This window comes from Bos indicus, chromosome 25 (genome assembly GCF_029378745.1).
Source record: "Bos indicus isolate NIAB-ARS_2022 breed Sahiwal x Tharparkar chromosome 25, NIAB-ARS_B.indTharparkar_mat_pri_1.0, whole genome shotgun sequence".
NCBI classification, from domain to species: Eukaryota; Metazoa; Chordata; class Mammalia; order Artiodactyla; family Bovidae; genus Bos; species Bos indicus.
Genome location: NC_091784.1, coordinates 40,310,533 through 40,328,993, shown reverse-complemented (window position 1 = coordinate 40,328,993; position 18,461 = coordinate 40,310,533). Strand labels below are relative to the sequence as shown.

At 54.5% G+C, this 18,461-nt stretch overlaps 1 protein-coding gene across 2 annotated transcripts in view; it reads left to right on the top strand.

The window, feature by feature from the left end:
• The window catches only part of FOXK1 (forkhead box K1), a 58,849-nt gene that overhangs the window by 29,233 nt on the left and 11,155 nt on the right, over window positions 1-18,461 (top strand). For both annotated transcript variants that reach the window (XM_019987696.2, XM_070780282.1), the window contains exon 2: window positions 7,849-8,034. In XM_019987696.2, coding sequence (XP_019843255.2) covers window positions 7,849-8,034 — 186 coding nt within the window. The remainder of the gene's footprint in view (window positions 1-7,848; window positions 8,035-18,461) is intronic.

Below are 18,461 nucleotides of genomic sequence, written 5' to 3'. Positions count from 1 at the left end.
GACAGGGTTCCTGTTGTGTTCTGACAAATGGAACATTTTTCTTTCTTTCTTTCTTTTTTTTTTAAATAGCAAAGGCTGTGTGTTCTCTTTGGAGGCGGGGCTGAGGTTTGTCTTTGGGGTTCCCTGCTGAGCTTCGCTGCTATCTCTGAGGCAGGTATTGAAAGGAAGGCCTTGGTTTGGGTGGCGGTGCACCCTGAGCGGGAGGCCCCACAGGTCCACCTGGACCCGTCCGCGCGGGAAGAACGAGGCCGCCCCGGGCCTTCCCTGCCAGCCCGGGTGCCCACACCTTCCCAGGCTCTTTTGCCCGCAGCTCCTGACAGTGTTTTCCGGCCAAGTTCAACAGAGAAGGGCCAGCACCCAGAGAGTCAGCGTGCAGAGTGGATTCCTGCTTTGTTTTCCTGTTTCTCCTCCAGCCACGGCGTCCTGGAGCCTTTTTCTTTCCGCGCCTCAGACTTACAGGAGCTGTGATCGCACAGGGCCCTCTCCACAATGTCCTCCAGACACACGTGTTTAACTCAAGTGTCCAGAGAAATGGAGTATGTTGGTTAGTTGACACACTTAACTTGCCAGCGTGTGGTTACCAGGGACGTGTAATGACAGCCTAGGCTGCCTTTTCACTGTCTTTCGCTGCATCGTATCATACTACGTTCTCATATCGTCGTATTCACACTTCACGTTGACTGAGGTCTGATCTCAGTTCTGCGGAGCACCTCGCATGCTCCACCCCAGCGGCTGACAGCGGCCTCCCTGTGCTGCGTGCTAGGCGCTCAGTCCTGTCCGACTCTGCAACTCCACGGACCACAGCCCGCCAGACTCCCCCTGTCCACGGGGACTCTCCAGACGAGAATCTTGGAGTGGGTAGCCTGCCCCTTCTCCAGAGGAACTTCCCGGCCCAGGAATCGAACCAGGGTCTCCTGCATGGCAGGCGGACTCTTTACCAGCTGAGCCAGCAGGGAAGAAGGCCTGGCCAGCCCCAAATTCCTGATGTCGCATCAGCGTCTTTCCTCGGGAGGGGGCGGCCTGCTACCCCCGAGGCGGGGGTTACTGCCGCTCCCTGGGTGGAGTCTGAGTGTTGATGAGGGTGTTACTCGTTGCAGGCTCGTTCTTGTTTCTTGCACTTGGCACTTTCCTGGGTCTTCGTCTTTGTGCTTAGACACCCCGTCCTCGTCCTTGGGAGGGAGGGAGAGGGGAGCCGTAATGGGGGTGACCTTGGGTCCTGACCGCAGACCAGGCGCGTGTCGCAGTGGGTGGGCGGTGGTCTCTGCACAGAGCCCAGCAGTCCCCCAGCCCCCTCTGTGGTGGCGCTGGACCCGGGCGTGGCCCAGCCCTCCGGGCTCTGCACATGGGGTGTCTCAGCCCATTCTCACTCCTGTTCTCAGTCGATCCTCTCTCCGTTAAAACCGTGGGTGCAGGTCTGAGCGGTGACACGGGCGGCATCCCCCTCCCTCCCCGCCCCGGTGGCAGGGAGGGCCTCCAGCTGTCCCCTGGCGCTCTGCCCTGTGACTCTGCACACACAGAGCATGTGTGTGGTCCATCTCCTGGCACGGTTCACCCAGGGTCAGGGAAGTCTGACCCTTGCACTAGGGCTTGGACGCTGGGCTTCAGCCGTGACCTCCAGGCTGCTGCATCCCTGTGGAAGGAATCAGGGTCCTTCGGCCTCAGGCCTGGCCTTTACCTCCTGGTAGACTTGGTTACCTGGTGATGCATGGTCCGCTCCTGTGGTGTGCACACCCACGTCGCCCCATGACGCGTGGTCCGCTCCTGCAGTGTGCACCACACATGCATGCAGTGTGGAGGGACAGGTGGCCACTGAGGTGACCCCCTCCGAGGGAGCCTGAGGTCTGGGAAGCCCCGCATGGAGGAACAGGGATGCCCGAGGTGGGCTCTGTGCAGGGGTGGCCCTGGGGACAGGAGCCTGGAGACCGTGTATCCGCGGGGATGCAGCCGGGCCCTGAGCTGGCGGCAGCCCGGCGCCGAAGGGCTCAGCGGGTGTCCGACCTGAGGCTCCGCTGCCAGAGGCCCGGCCTGTGGTCCCTACTTGACTCCCTGCTGCAGCACCCATTCACTGGGCAGTGACCCTCATGAAGCCAGGACCTTCCACGTGGTAATTCTGATCTCTGTAGCTCCCCCGTTCACCTGACTGGATCACCTTTGATGTTTTCCAGGCAGGTCCGGAAGGTACTTGCTTTTTCAGATATATTGGACTTCCTGCCCCGTCTGATTTTCCAAACTGTAAAGCTTGGGAGCTCAACTTAGGAGTCATTTTCTTGTCGTTCGCTTGTTTTAAACCTGACGCTTCCCCACCGAGGGGTAAGAATGTCCCTGGGAAGATGGCCTGGGGTCCTCCCGGGGACCCTGCCTGGCCCTGCTCTGCTGGGACCCTCTGAGCCCGAGGTGCAGGCCACGGGCAGCCTGGCCTCTGGAGGGGGGCCCTCCCCGACCCTGCTCAGATCCATCTCCTCGCCTTGCTGGCCGTCTGTCCCGTGCTCACTGTCCCTGGTCCACACCGCTGCCCAGCAGAGCAGACATCCGGCCTCTGCCGTCTCCAGCCTCCTAGGCCCAGCTCTGTGTTGGTTTTTAAAATGTTCTAGCAAAATGTATCACGTTTTTAATAGGAAATAGATATTTCAGGTTAAAGACACTTAGGATTGTCAGATTCCTTTGATTTGGGGGTTGTATATATAAAAGGTTTCTCAAAACCGTTTCCTGAACTGTCGTGTTTTTCTTTGGTTGTTCTTATAGAACTCAGAGCCTCTACTGCCTCTGGGGGTCCAGCTCCAGACCTCTGTAGACGGGGTTGCTTGTGGCCCAGGGCCCACCCTGGGCAAGCCGCCCACTGGCCCGTGCCTGGAACGCCCCGGCGAGGGTAGGCGGAAGGCGCTGCTGGCTGTCAGCTGCCCCAGCCCTCCCTTCCGAAAGGAGAGGCCCGACCATCTTCCCACGCCTGGGTTGTGGTTATTTACAAAATTTGAACATACTGGTCATCGAATACGTAACGGCTTTTTTCCTTCTCGAGTCTTTCATTTCTTTAAGGACACAGTTGCAACATCCAGAAAACGTTCTGAAAGACTCCAGACCTCTGCAGGCCACCCTCTCCCCGGGGCTGCTCTCACACCTCCTCCTAGTCCTCGTCCGCCTCGACGGACCAGAGCCCATGTCATCAGCCACTTGTGGTGCCAGCCTCGCCCACCCTGGGGCTCCTCCTGCACCCAGGCTTGGTGCTTTGTCTCTGGTTTACCAGGGAGAGGCATTAGATTGAGCCACACACCCCAGGTCCCCCTGCTTCATCCCAGCAGCCCGTTCTCTGATTTCAAATCCTGTGCCTTTTGCCATGACGCCGGACCACTGAGTCTCTGCTGTTTTCATTTCTTAGAGTATCATCAGCATTTTTAATCATCTTCCATGGGCCAGTTTTAACGAGTGACGGTTACTTGTTAGGGCTTCCCAGTTGGCGCTAGTGGTAAAGAATCCTGCTGGGGACTCAGGAGACGCAGGTTCAATCCCTGGGTCAGGAAGATCCCCTGGAGGAGGAAACGGCAGCCCACTCCAGTATTCTCGCCTGGAGAATCTGAAGAGCCTGGTGGGCTCCTGCCCAGGGGGTCGCAAAGAGCCAGACGTGACTGAAGTGGCTGAGCGTGTGCGTTACTTGTTCGGCACCACGATAACTTCTAACGGCTTTGTCTGGAGTAGTCCATGTAATAGTCACGAGACTCTTAGAGCGTACACACCGAGAACATCCCAGTTTTCCTGATAAGGAGAACGGATCGGAAGCTTTAAGAGATTTTCCCAGAGACACGCGGTCCTGGAAGGTGTCCTTTTAAATGGCTAAATGATATTCTTCCATGAATGGGTGCCCTGGTGCATTCAGCTGTTCCCACAGGGACTCATCCAGTGCAATCGCTCAGTTGTGTCCGACTCTGCGACCCCATGGGCTGCAGCACGCCAGGCTTCCCTGTCCATCACCAGCTCCTGGAGCTTGCTCAAACTCATGTCCATCGAGTCAGTGAAGCCATCCAACCATCTCATCCTCTGTCGTCCCCTTCTCCTCCTGCCTTCGATCTTTCCCAGCATCAGGGTCTTTTCCAGTGAGTCAGCTCTTCTCATCAGGTGGCCAAAGTATTGGAGTTTCAGCTTCAGCATCAGTCCTTCCAGTCAATATTCAGGACTGATTTCCTTTAAGATTGACTAGTTTGATTTCCTTATAGTCCAAGGGTTTCTCAAGAGTCTTCCCCAACACCACAGTTCAAAAGCATCAATTCTTCGGCGATCAGCTTTCTTTATGGTCCAACTCTCACATCCATACATGTCTACTAGAAAAACCATAGCTTTGACTAGACAGACTTTTGTCAGTAATGTCTTAGCTTTTTAATACACTGTCTAGGTTGGTCATAGCTTTTTTTCCAAGGAGCGAGTATCTTTTAATTTCATGGCTGTAGTCACCATCTGCAGTGATTTTGGAGCCTAAGAAAATAAAAGTCTGTCATTGTTTCCCCATCTATTTGCTATGAAGTGATGGGACCAGATGCCATGATCTTTGTGTTTTGAATGTTGAGTTTTAAGCCACCTTTTCACTCTCTTTCACTTTGATCAAGAGGCTCTTTAGTTCCTCTTTGCTTTCTGCCATAAGGGTGGTGTCATCTGCATATCTGAGGTTATTGATATTTCTCCCTGCAGTGTTGATGCCAACTTACGCTTCATCCAAGCCAACATTTCTCATGATGTACTCTGCATATAAGTTAAATAAGCAGGGTGACGATATACAGCCTTGACAGCTGTTTATAATTGGGAGGTAGGTTTGGTTTTGTAACAGAGGTCATAATGACAGGGGTGAGGTGGGTTTCTTTTGCGCATAACAGCCCCATGATGTGACCTGATACGGAAGCTCCAGGCTCTATTCTGTTTCTCCGTTTCCCGTTGTCCATTTTATGGCCCACTGTGGCTGCTCCAGCTCCTGCCATCACACCCACATTCTGGCCATCAGGAAGGGGAGAAGTGAAGAAGACGCTCTCTTTCTCCTGAGGACACGAACCATCCACCTCTCACTGACCAGCACAGTCTCACGGGTGCACGCGATGCAGAGAAACATCATCCTTAGTCCAGCAGCCATGTGTCCAGCTGAAAGGAGTTTGTTGTTGAAGCAAGAGAGACGTGTGTCCAGGGGACTAGCTGTCTCTGTCTACCCTCTCAGCGCCCCCCGGGGATTTGTGGCCTGGGTGATGCCAGTGGTCCTGCTCCTCTGCTGCTCCTAGAACACGCTTTCTTCAGTCCCCACCCCACCTCCACTACCACAGTACTCGGTCCCTGTTTTTCTGGGGGAGGCACCCCTGAATGCCCACCTCCCCCACCCCTGGCAGCCCCCAGAGTGCTGTCATCTCTGCCAATTAGGGCAAGAATTCTGAGGCAAGCTCTCAAGGGACCACCCCGCGAGGTGGGTGGATGCTTGCCAGGGGCCGTCACTGGGCTGGTGGGCGGCGGTTTCAGCACGCACCCACACATTCAGCCGGGGCCCCACCAGCACAGGCAGATTGCACCCGGGTTCAGACTGCATGTGGGCACCTTCAGGAGAATAGCTTTAACTGCAGAACACACTCATTAAAACTCCAGCCAGAGCCCTAAACCAGAATGGGCCAGCTCTGCGGGCACCCTGGGGAGGCATCTGTTTAATCAAGGAGCTCCCCGGTATCTCCTCTTCTCCCCTCCTCCTCCTCCTGAGTAGCGTATTGGCAGCCTCGGGATAATTTTGGAAGAGTGAGTCAGGAGAAGCCTCTGAAATAGCTGTTGCAGTAAATACTGTGAAAATATTTATGGTTAAAGCCTAATTGGGAAATCGCTGTTCCAGTGAGAAACGATCCTGCTGGTATCAGTTATCGACGGCAGTCGATTTTGCTGCTGACAGCGTGCCCACGTCCCTGACCTGTCAGTAGCCCTGTTTTGTCTCACTGAAGCCCCAGACCATCTATCTGGCGCCTTGGGTTTGGACTGGAAAGCTCCCGGGAGGGGATCGCTCCTGCCGAGTATGCAGGGCCCCAGAGGTGTTAGGGCAGGTGGGCGCAGAGCAGAAGTCAGGCTGGGAAGTGGAGGGAAGGGGGCCTAACAGTGCTCCCCGGCACCTCGCCGCTCCTCCTCCCAAGCTCGTCCCTCGGGGATCACGTGCGTCTTCTCGTCTGAACCCCAAACCCCGTTTTCTAAGATTCCCCCACCATCTTATGACCTCTACCAGAGGCCAGAAGCCACATCCCCTCTCTACTTGTCTTGACAGTTGTAGCTGTAAGATGACCTCAAGGTTGTGGTCTGATGCCATGTTAGCACAGGGACTTTTCACAGCGCAGGAAGTCAGAACTCCGCCCTCCTCTGGCAGAGAGGAGCACGTAACTTGTTTTGTTAACTTGCAGCAGTTAAGGGCCATAGAAACTCTTTAACTGCCTGTCACCGTTACTGCCTTCCTCCCTGGCACTGGTGGCAGAGGAGGGTGTGTATGTCCGTGGACACAGACTCCCCCGCTGTTCATCACGGCCCTTCGCTCATAGGTGGTGCTCACCTGTCCTCAGCCCGCTTCCAGGCTGGGGGACGCTGGGCCTGTCTTGGACTCGGCATGGATGCACACTGACTGCGAGTTACAGAAGCGGACCGGCCTCCAGGTCTGAGGAAACCCTGGGCCTCAGAAGGCATCTTAGGACGGAGCACATCTCCATTGGGTGGTGGGGAGACTGAGGCAAGTGGAGGGGACAGGAGGCTTCTTTCTTACAAGACGGAAACAGCAGGCTGTTTCTATACAGCCTGGTGGCCCTTTAAGCAGAAGCATGGATGACGTTGCCGTTACAGACCCCCCGTGACATTCTGGTGCTGAGTCAGAACAGCATCAAACAGGAAGACAGCGTCTGTTGGAAGAGTATCAAGATCCCCTTGTTCTGATTTTAGATTTGGAAATACGAGCCGGTCAGCCGTGAGTCCCACACGGGGGTGCCGCCCCGCCTGCTACAGGCGGGGCTCTGCCTTCATGGCCACCCGCAGCCCTCTCTGCTCTGTGTCTCTGGAAGGATCTGCGCTGGCCAGTCAAGCCAGATGAAGCTCCTGACGTCCTCTGACATGCAGGCAGTGGCTCTGAGCGTAGATGCTTGCACTGCTGAGTCATGTAGGGCGAGGTGAGCCCTCCCAGCAGGAGGCTTGCACACACCCCTCTTGGCTGGGGGGCGCTGGGGTCCCTGCCTGCTGGGTCCCCGAGCCTGTTCTGACTGGTTCTTAAATCCCCCTTCTGAAAGCCTATTTTACTGAGAGAAAAGGGAATGCAACTGAAGTGGTGCTTGCTATATCCCCGATTTGCTACTTAGATGCCGAATTGATTGACAGGACCAAATATAAGGCGCTTTTTGGTGTGGACCCAGTGTCTGCTCCAGGATTAGCAGCTTGTGGAGAACTTGGCGGCATGGTGTGCCGGACAGGCAACGCCCTGCGGTACAGGCGGGGGTTTCTCAGAGGGCGAGGAGCGCTGGGCTCCTGGGCGCACACGGAGAGGGACTCGGGTCTGTGATGGGCTGGGGGGCGGTCACCTGCAGTAGAGGACACGAGGTTCCCTTCCTGCCAGACCCCCGCCCGCACATGCGGCTGTTGCTGCTGCTGCTCCGGGGCGGGGAGCGCTCGGCCAGCTGCTGGCGTGGGCGGGGACACGGGTAGGGTGGGGGCCGGGTGGGGGCGAGGGTCTGTGCCGTGCCCGGCCGGTCCTGTCCCGGGAGCCGAGGACGCGCATCGGGCGCGGTTTGGGCGGGTGGGCGCGCACGGCAAGGCCCATCGCCACGCACGGGGCGCACCGGCCGCCGCACCCCTCTAACGCCCGCTGCCCTTCCGTTGCAGGTGCACCTTGCGCTTCCCCAGCACGGCGATAAAGATCCAGTTCACGTCGCTGTACCACCAGGAGGAGGCCCCCGCGTCCCCGCTGCGGCCGCTCTACCCGCAGATCTCCCCGCTGAAGATCCACATCCCGGAGCCGGACCTCCGGAGCCTGGTCAGCCCCATCCCCTCCCCGACCGGCACCATCAGGTGAGCGGCCCGGCCGGCCCCGTGCCGCCGCTGCCCAGCGAACCCAGGGCGCTGGCCTCCAGAACACGGCTGAGGAAGAGGAAAGTGATACAAAGAGGGTGTTCTGTGCTTGATACACTGTGGAGTCTGTTTCTGGAAAATGGGCCGTGGGCGGAAAATTTGAAACTATTTTAAGCGCATCAGGGAACCTGACAACTTGAACCGAGTCTCTGGAGAATGATCTTACAAAGTGAAGAATCACTACCTATTAGTCACCTTCCAGTGTGAAATTCTGTGCATTAGGGCCTCTGAAAGCAGGCATAGGTACCATTTGCTTTACAGACAGTGAAACTATTTAAAAGGAGGGTTTGTATACCCGGATTTGGTGGACTTGGCTTTTCTAAACTTGTAGAACTCCTTTCCAAAGTTTTACAAATTAATCTAGATGTCGAAGAAAGGCAGGTCCTCAAACGTTCTCATCCTTGGCGTGCTATACAAAGAGAACCCCTGTGGGGAGGCTTGAGGGTGATGCCCACAACCAGAGGCTGGGGAGGGGGAGAGGTGGGGCGAGCTGCCCCCCAGGAACACAGCGGGTCCTGTGCCTTCTTCCCCTTTTGTTGTAAAAACACGTTGGAAGACATGGATTTGAGGATCGAGATTTAATAAACTTTAAAGCAGTTTACTGCTTCGTTGACATTTTAACACGAGATGGGCCCTGGAGATAGAGAGGCAGACCATGTCTCGGGGTCAACATGAAGCTAGTTTCGAGCTCATGTCCCCCCTGAAACGGTCTCAGGGTCCCTGGGGACCACACTCTGATTGTGCTCCCCCAGCAGAGCTGGCGCCCGGCACCCCGCAGGTGTCATCAGTGACAGTCACTCTCTGGCCAACCAGCCCGGGTGGGGGCCCTGGTTTTGCACCTTTAAAGGTTTACATTTAGGAGCTCAGGTTGGTTCATCTCGTCATGGTCGCTGGCCTCACGTGTGCCCCGTGTTCTCCAACCCCGTGTCTGTGACCAGGTGGGAGTCATTTGCATTGAGCTTTCGGGAGTCAGTTCCCTCCCAAGCTGGTGAGCAGGCGTGTTTCTCTCGCGGAAAGAGCTCAGGGATGCCTTTGAAATGTCACAGCCCAGAACTCAGGTCTGGGACCCCAGTTCTGGTTCTGGCCGCATCTCTAGTTGGTGGGAGACCCGGGAGCAGGTCTCTGCAGCCTCCTCGGACCTTGTCTTCTCTGGTGATGAAGCCCACGGTGGCCCGGGGTGACAGGGAGGAGCAGTGAGTGGCGAGACCTGCCGTGGGTCAGGCCTGCCGCTCAGCAGCTGTACCTACACTGTTCTATTTAGTCCTTAGGGATTTATGAGAGGGATTCCGTCCTAAGCTCTTTTCAGGTTTCCAGCAATAGCTCTGTTCTCCAACCTGAAATGTACACCACCTCCCTGCCTTTTCTGACATCTATCCTGATAACAGCCTAAAACATGAGGGCTCCACTTGAGTTCACGATGAAGCTATGCTATGAAAATGCTCTGACACTCATACATCTATAATTTATGCACCGATAAAAAAATTATGTCGTAAAACGAAGCAGCCACTTTGGGAAACAGTCTCGCAGTTCTCCAAGACATTAAAAGTTTACCTTAACCGCCCAGCAACGCACTGGGTCGTGAGGTCTCCTTGGAAACCTCAGTGTTATTCATCAGATCAGATCAGATCAGTCGCTCAGTCGTGTCCGACTCTTCGCGACCCCATGAATCGCAGCACGCCAGGCCTCCCTGTCCATCACCAACTCCCAGAGTTCACTGAGACTCACATCCATCGAGTCAGTGATGCCATCCAGCCACCTCATCCTCTGTCGTCCCCTTCTCCTCTTGCCCCCAATCCCTCCCAGCATCAGAGTCTTTTCCAATGAGTCAACTCTTCGTATGAGGTGGCCAAAGTACTGGAGTTTCAGCTTTAGCATCATTCCTTCCAAAGAAATCCCAGGGCTGATCTCCTTCAGAATGGACTGTTTGGATCTCCTTGCAGTCCAAGGGACTCTCAAGAGTCTTCTCCAACACCACAGTTCAAAAGCATCAATTCTTCGGCGCTCAGCCTTCTTCACAGTCCAACTCTCACATCCATACATGACCACAGGAAAAACCATAGCCTTGACTAGACAGACCTTTGTTGGCAAAGTAATGTCTCTACTTTTCAATATGCTATCTAGGTTGGTCATAACTTTCCTTCCAAGGAGTAAGCGTCTTTTAATTTCATGGCTGCAGTCACCATCTGTAGTGATTTTGGAGCCCAGAAAAATAAAGTCTGACACTGTTTCCACTGTTTCCCCGTCTATTTCCCATGAAGTGATGGGACCGGATGCCATGATCTTCCTTTTCTGAATGTTGAGCTTTAAGTGTTATTCATAGCCGCCTCCAAAATGGAAACAACTCAGCTGTCCATCAGCCGCTGAGTGGAGGGAAACCGTGTTACAGCCACCGCGTGGAGAATAAAAGGGAGCAAAGTGCTGGCACCTGGTGACCCCTGAGAATGTGATGCAGAAGGAAAGGAACCAGTCCGCAGGCGCCCACAAGCCGTGTGCTTCCGTTGACAGGCAGTGCCCAGCGTAGGCACAGCCTTAGAGGAGGCAGGAGACAGCAGTGGCCAGGGACTCGCGAGGTTTAAGGGACTGATGGCCCCTGTCCTGGGTTTCTTCTTTCTGGGGTGATGACCATGTTGTGGGGCGAGGTGGTGTTCACACCACTCCGGACACTAAAAGCCCCCGAGTCGTGCGCTGGAAACGGGCGCACTGTGCGGCGTGCATAGCACGGGGAGCTGGTACCGAAGCCCTGCTCTGACACCTTCACCCCGCAGCACCTCGGGGCAGGGGCGGGGACGCTGGCCAGGCAGGTGCCCCACGCCACCGGGAGCCCAAGGGCCTGTCTCCGGCCGGGCGCGGCGGCCCTCCCAGGCCCTTGCACGTCCGCCGAAACCAGCTCAGACTGGCACGGGGCTGTGAACAATCAGCTTAGGATCCAGCCACATGGACGGCTTTTACGAGCAGAAAGTGTTTTGGTTTGTTCCTGGAGAGCTTCATAGAATAAATATAATTCCCAGTAACATTTTGAATAAAAGCAGCGGTCAGCAGGTCGAGCTGGAGTAGTGAGCCCGCGAGTGTGGAGGCCTGTGTGCCTGGGGGAGGCGGCGGCGGCTCTTGAGTGGGCCAGGGTTAGGGTAGAAGGGGTTCCCTGAGCAGAACTGGGCCTAGCCCGGGGGTAGGGGGCGGGGCTCAGAGAGGGGCTGCGGGCCGGTGGGGGGGCGGGGCTTGGAGAGGGGCTGGGGCGGGCCGCATGGGGTCTCCGGTGCCCACACAGGTTGGAGCATCTTTGCGGGAAGGCGGTAGCTTTGAGACGGGCTCCCGCACTCTTGGCCTCTAAGTGTCACAGGGAAGAATTTCTGTTTACATCCGCTTGTCTCTTCGCGCTGGAAACCTCAGGGGCCTTTTGATCTCCTTGCTCCCGCCCAGGCGCAGGAGCTGGGTGGGGCCGGCGTGTTTACAAACAGCTGCCCTCTCTTTCCCAGCCCCTCCCTGCGCCCCAGGTCCCAGCAGATCGCCGGGGAGGTAGGCTGCGGCCCGGGCCGCGGGGGTTCCCGTAGGCCGCGCACCCCGCCTCCTCCTCCCCCCGCCCAGGCCTCTATTGCTGCGTCTGTGCCCGCAGCCGGGTCTGTCGGCTAGCTGGGGCTCGGAGAGCTCGGTCTGGGCCGGCCCTCTCCGGAGCGGGTTTGGGGCGGGTCCTCTCCAGGACTAGGGGGCGGCTGGACCCGTCGGGGCTGCCCCGCCGCCCCGCCCTCCTCCCTGCTGGCCGAGTGGGGGCGGGGGCGGGGGCGGGTGTGTGCGGTTTTTTCCCTGCCCTGAAGTACTCCACCCAGAACATGAATGAACTCTCTTTGAAACAAGTTCTGCTATCTTAAACAGCGTTTTGTTGACTTTTTTTTTTTCTTTCCCCGTTTTGCACTGAACTGGTGGCTTTAAGAAAGAACCAACTGGTTAATCATTTTCCGAGTGTTACAAAAAGAGACTAATCCTTAGAGCTGCAGTTTAAAGAAAACTGCTGGAATTCAACCTGAGAAGGGGGGCAGGGATAGAGCAGCGGACTGGTGGCTCAGACAGTCAAGAATCCTCCTGCAATGGGGGAGACCTCGGTTCGACCCCTGGGTCGGGAAGATTCCCCTGGACGAGAAAATGGCAACCCACTCCAGTATTCTTGCCTGGGGAATCCCAAGGACAGAGGAGCCTGCTGGGCTGCAGTCCATGGGCTCGCAAAGAGTCGGACACAACTGAACGTCTAAACGAAGACTGGAAGCTATTTCTTGAGAAAGGCCTTTCTTGATTTTTCTAACATAGAGATCACAAAACCAAAAGTAACCTGCTTTGTGGAATTCATCCAAGGTTAGCGGAACCCTGTATAAAATAAACATTAAGCCGCTGGCCTCGGTTCCTAAACCACTTCACCCTGACCTGGCAGTCCATTGCGGCTTCACTGTGGCGGGAGAGTCAGTCCTCACTCGCTCTGCAACGCTGTGTGTCTTCTGAGCTTGGATGGGGCATGAGAACGGCTGTTGTGTTTCTGGCAAACTCTGGATCCTGCCTGAGAGTGACTTACTCTGCCTTTCCTCGGTTCTCCCGATGACCCGGAGGGGAGGCTGCCTGTGCACCTGTGGCCCTCACCGTACCTCACACACACACCCCCGCACCCACATGGTCCCTTTCCTCATCTGGAAACTGGGGAAAGATAAAAATTGGTTCATGGACACAGAAAGATGCGGCCTTCCGTCTTCTTTATGGTTCTCTTCCTGCTTCTCTGGGAGTTGGGACCAGGGGGCCTTTGGGCCGTCAGTTCTTGAGAGGAGGTGGGCTAGGCTTGTGCTGTAGCCCCGTCTCCAGGGGGACCCTGGGGCCCTGAAGATCCTGCCTCTGGTGTTCCTGGCTGTGCCTTCAGGGCAGCGCCCGCCTGGCATCCTGCCACCGAGGGCCCTTCCTTTCCAGATGACAGCTGTGGTTCAGGAAGCAGGCAGAGCGAGGGGGAGGAGCAGAGGGAGGCCTGGGGCCCCCTCCACTCCCAGATCTGCCCCCTGCCTGCTTGGAGAGAGAGGCGCTGGGAGGTCTGAGCTCAGGCCGGCTCTCCAATGTTCTGACACGACATGCATTTCAGACACCAGCTCCCCCTTCTGCAGTCACTTCCCAGGGTTTCACAGCACAGAGTTTCTCTTCGGGGGCACAGACCTGGTTAAGAGAGTGCTGAGAAACTGGCTTCCATGAATTCTCTTTGCCTGTTCTTTGTTTTCCCCCCAGATTACAGAAATACTATGTGCGCACTACACAAAATAGAGATGTTTCAGAAAGTGAAATCGCCTCAGTGACACTCCTGGAGCGACGTCTACAGGGGCCTCTTCATGTGAACGAGCAGAGAGCTCGTTGCATGGGTGTCAGTACTTGTGACCCCGCCCCGGAAGGGCGCTGTGGAGCCCAGAGGGTCCTGCAGAGACCCTTTCCTCCTGTCCCTCTGTCTCAGCCCCTTTCCTTGCCACCGCATCACTCGTGGCTGCACGGTAGACTGTTTTGACATGGCCTTGGTTGACCAGTTCCCCCACAAGAGCCACGCAGCCATTGCCGGTTTCTTAGTCTTGTGGGCAGCTCAGCAGCCAGTCTGCTTTGAAGTCGCCTCTCTGAGTGAGTGAGTGAATGAAAGCCACTTAGTCGTGTCCAGTTCTTTGCAACCCCATGGACTGTATAGTCCATGGACTTCTCCAAGCCAGAATACTGGAGAGGGTAGCCTTTCCCTTCTCCAAGGGATCTTCCCAACCCAGGGGTTGAACCCAGGTCTCCTGCATTGCAGGCGGATTCTTTACCAGCTGAGCCATCAGGGAAGCCCGTCGCCTCTCTGAAACGTCTATAAACGGCTCATGCTGAGGCCGTCAAACCCTGAGCTTTGATTATTTTGTCTACAATACTCTCATTAGGGTCGTGAGCCACAGCATTTTAAGAACAGCGATTAAAAAAGAGCTGGCTCTGACGTTCCTGCCAGGCCTGCGAGGAGGGCGGGGTGCCCAGTACACCCTTCGCCCCGCAGTTCCCTGCTCAGCGCTCCCCTGCCATCCAGCTCTTTGCAGATGAGGAAACCGAGGCTCCTCGGAGGTCATTCTCTCCAGCAAAACCATTGGGTGTCTGGGCTGCATGCTCAGCGGGTCCCACAGGGAAAGGCAGTACTAATTGTGCTCATGCTTTTTATTCTTATCAAAATAATACGTGCACCTAAGAAAGAAACCCAATGACTAATGCAGAAGAAGCTGAAGCTGACGGTTCTATGAAGACCTATAAGACCTTCTAGAACTAACACCAAAAAGAAAAAAGAGAGACCTACAAGACCTTCTAGAAATAACCCCTTTCATCATAGGGGACTGGAATGCCAAAGTAGGAGGTCAAGAGATGCCTGGAGTAACAGGCAAATTTGGCCTTAGAGTACAAAATGAAGCAGGTCAAAGGCTAACAGAGTTGTGCCAAGAGAACCCACTGGTCATAGCAAACACCCTCTTCCAACAACACAAGAGAAGGCTCTACACATGGACATCACCAGATGGTCAGTACCAAAATCAGATTGATTATATTCTTTGCAGCCAGAGATGGAGAAGCTCTATACAGTCAGCAAAAACAAGACCGGGAGCTGACTGTGGCTCAGATCATGAACTCCTTATTGCCAAGTTCAGACTTAAATTGAAGAAAGTAGGGAAAACCACTAGACCATTCAGGTATGACCTAAATCAAATCGTTTATGATTATACAGTGGAAGTGACAAATAGATTCAAGGGATTAGGTCTGATAGACAGAATGCCTGAAGAACTATGGACGGAGGTTTGTGACATTGTATAGGAGGCAGTGATCAAGACCATCCCCAAGAAGAAGAAATGCAAAAAGGCAAAATGGTTGTCTGAGGAAGTCTTACAAATAGATGAGAAAAGAGAAATGGAAGGCAAAGGAGAAAAGGAAAGATATACCCATTTGAATGCAGAGTTCCAGAGAGATAAAGCCTTCCTAACTGATCAATGCAAAGAAATAGAAGAAAATAATAGAATGGGAAAGACTAGAGATCTCTTCAAGAAAATGAGAGCTACCAAGGGAACATTTCATGCAAAGATGGGCTCAATAAAGGACATGCACCTAACAGAAGCAGAAAATATTAAGACGAGGTGGCAAGAATACACAAATCTATACAAAAAAGATCTCAGCGACCCAGATAACCACGATGGTGTGCTCACTCACCTAGAGCCAGAAATCCTGGAATTCGAAGTCAAGTGGGCCTTAGGAAGCATCACTACAAACAAAGCTAGTGGAGGTGATGGAATTCCAATTGAGCTATTTCAAATCCTAAAAGATGATGCTGAGAAAGTGCTGCACTCAGTATGCCAGCAAATTTGGAAAACCCAGCAGCAATCACATGGCTGGAAAAGGTCAGTTTTCATTCCACTCCCAAAGAAGGGCAATGCCAAAGAATGCTCAAACCGCACAGTTGCACTCATCTCACATGCTACTTCTGCTCTACTGACTACACCAAAGCCTTTGACTGTGTGGATCACAACAAACTGTGGAAAATTCTTCAAGAGATGGCAATACCAGACCACCTGACCTGCTCCTTGGGAAACCTGTATGCAGGTCAAGAAGCAACAGTTAGAACTAGACATGGAACAACACACTGGTTCCAAATAGGAAAAGGAGTACATCACGGCTGTATATTGTCACCCTGCTTATTTAACTTATGTGCAGAGTATAGCATGAGACACGCTGGATGAAGCACAAGCTGGAATCAAGATTGTTGGGAGAAATATCAGTAATCTTATGTATGCAGATGACAACATCCTTATGGCAGAAAGCAAAGAGGAACTGAAGAGCCTCTTGATGAAAGAGGAGAGTGAAAAACCTGGCTTAAAATTCAGCATTCAAAAAATGAAGATCATAGATAGCATCTGGTCCCATCACTTCATGGCAAATAGACAGGGAAACAGTGACAGACTTATTTTCTCAGGCTCCAGAATCACTGCAGATGGTGACTTCAGCCATGAAATTAAAAGACTCCTGCTCCTTGGAAGGAAAGTTATGACCAACCTAGACAGCATATTAAAAAGCAGAGACATTACTTTACCAACAAAGGTCCGTCCAGTCAAAGCTGTGCTTTTTCTAATGGTCATGTATGGATGTGAGAGTTGGACCATAAAGAAAGCTGAGCGCCGAAGAATTGGTGCTTTTCAACTGTGGTGTTGCAGAAGACTCTTGACAGTCTTGGACTGCAAGGAGATCCAGCCAGTCAGTCCTAAAGGAAATCAGTCTTGAATATTCATTGGAAGGACCGATGCTGAAGCTGAAACTCCAATACTTTGGCCACCTGATGCGAAGAGCTGACTCATTGGAAAAGACACTGATGCTGGGAAAGATTGAAGGCGGGGAAGGGGATGACAGAGGATGAGATGGTTGGATGGCATCACTGACTTGATGGATATGAGTCTGAACAAGCTCTGGGAGTTGGTGATGGACAGGGAAGCCTGGCGTGCTGCAGTCCGTAGGGTCGCAGAGTCGGACATGACTGAGCGACTGAACTGAAGAAAGCAGAGGCTACTGCAGGCTGGCCACGCCCACCGGTCCTCATGCCCCTCGGCACCTCCTCACTGGTTTCTCAGTCTCAGATCATTGGACTGCCTGCCTGTTGGATAAAGGACTTGGCTTTTCCTCCTCACTGAGATCAATGTCACAATTGTTGGTTACTGTCCCCCGAGTGGCCATGTGCCGTTCACACTTCAGCCTGAGCTCCTGGGACTGGTTGCCACTGGAGCAAGCAGCTCTTTACTCAAGCCTGGTGTCACAGCAGGGACCCTCTAGAGATGCCCTGTGTGTTTATTCTGTGGATCTTCCCTGTTTTGTGGATGGTCAAGAGATTTGACCTGGACTAGGAAACTCCCTTGGGGGACACTCAGTGCGTTGGTCAATTTCTCCAGTCATCTCTGAATCGCACATTCTCCACCCAGAGGTGTCCTGCTCGCCTGCCTCCAGCTCTGCCCACCCGGGACGTGTGACCCCAGGGCGGCCGGGTACCAGGCACAGCCCTCTGGGCCCAGGCCAGCCCGCAGAGACAGGTGAATGAGGTTTATTGAGGCTGGGGCCACCACGCGCATGAACAGACGCTCTCCAGACCAAGCCCCCCAGGTCCTCTGGGCATCAACGGTGCTCTGTGCCCAAGGAAGCTTCCCTGGGGAGGGGCTGTCAGCGCCAGCCTCCCCCGCTGTGGAAAGCCGCCTCTGCTCCCGCTGGGGAGCCAGTCTTGCTGTCTGTTTCCACTGGAAACTTCTGTGGGAGTGACAGCCTTTTCTCTGGGCTTTGCCTTTGGAAGGTTAGATGTAAACCTTCTGAGATGTTCTACAAAGTGTGGACGTGGGACGGGCAGTGGACCCCAGAGCCCAAGCCCAGAGTCCTGTCTGCCGTCTGCACTAGTCAGGATGCCGCGTGGGTCACGTACAGCAGGTGCCAGCGAGGTTTTCCCAGAGGAGCCCTGCACGCCCACCAAGCTGGATGGACATCACCTGACCTGTCTGCTGGGGGCTGGTGTGTTTCTGGGGCATGCTTCTCACGCCTGTGGTCAGAGCATGGACCAGGTGTTGTCCAGAGCGGCACTGAACCCCTCTGGGACTGGAGACGGTGCCCCGGCGCCTCTGCAGTGGCAGGTCCTGCAGCATCTTCAGGAGAGAATCTTCAGGACCCCCTCCCCCACCCCCATCCGAGTTGAACCCCCACGTGCTGAGGTGTTTGGTTCCCCGATGGACACGTTTGGAAACCTGATGCCGAGTGTGTGAACGTGTTACCAGTAAAACACTTTCCCTCCCCTCCCACCTTACTTTAAAAGCTTGGGTTTTGTATGTTTGGTTCACAATGAAATTCAGAAAGAGCTGTTTTTATTACTGCTTCCTACCTCTCAGCAGCTGGTTTATTATTGTTGGTTAAAGTGTCTATACTTGCACGACTTAACCTGTCTCTGTATCTGCAGAGTCTAGTTGAGAGGGGACTGATTCCTGAAAATTCCCACCTGGGTTGCTGGGATTCCCGACCCCAAAGTGGGTGACGGAGGTGGAATTCATCATTAATATCAACTGTCCCCTTTTTCTCAGACACAGTGTTTTGCTTTTTCCTTCATCCCTCCCTGAGATCAGTAACTATCTCTTGAGCCCTTCCTACGAGCCACAGATGGCTCCCCACCTTGGAGGAGCCGGGCAGGGAAGCCAGAGACAGCAGCCCAGCCAGAGAGGAGGCTCTGCGTCTGTGTCCAGGAAACTGGCACGGAGGGCTTTCATATGAACTTGACTTACGGGGGAGTTGGGGGCGTCTTGTCCCTTGGACAGTGAAGGAAGACGCCCTCGCGGGCTGTGGGGAGTGGGCCT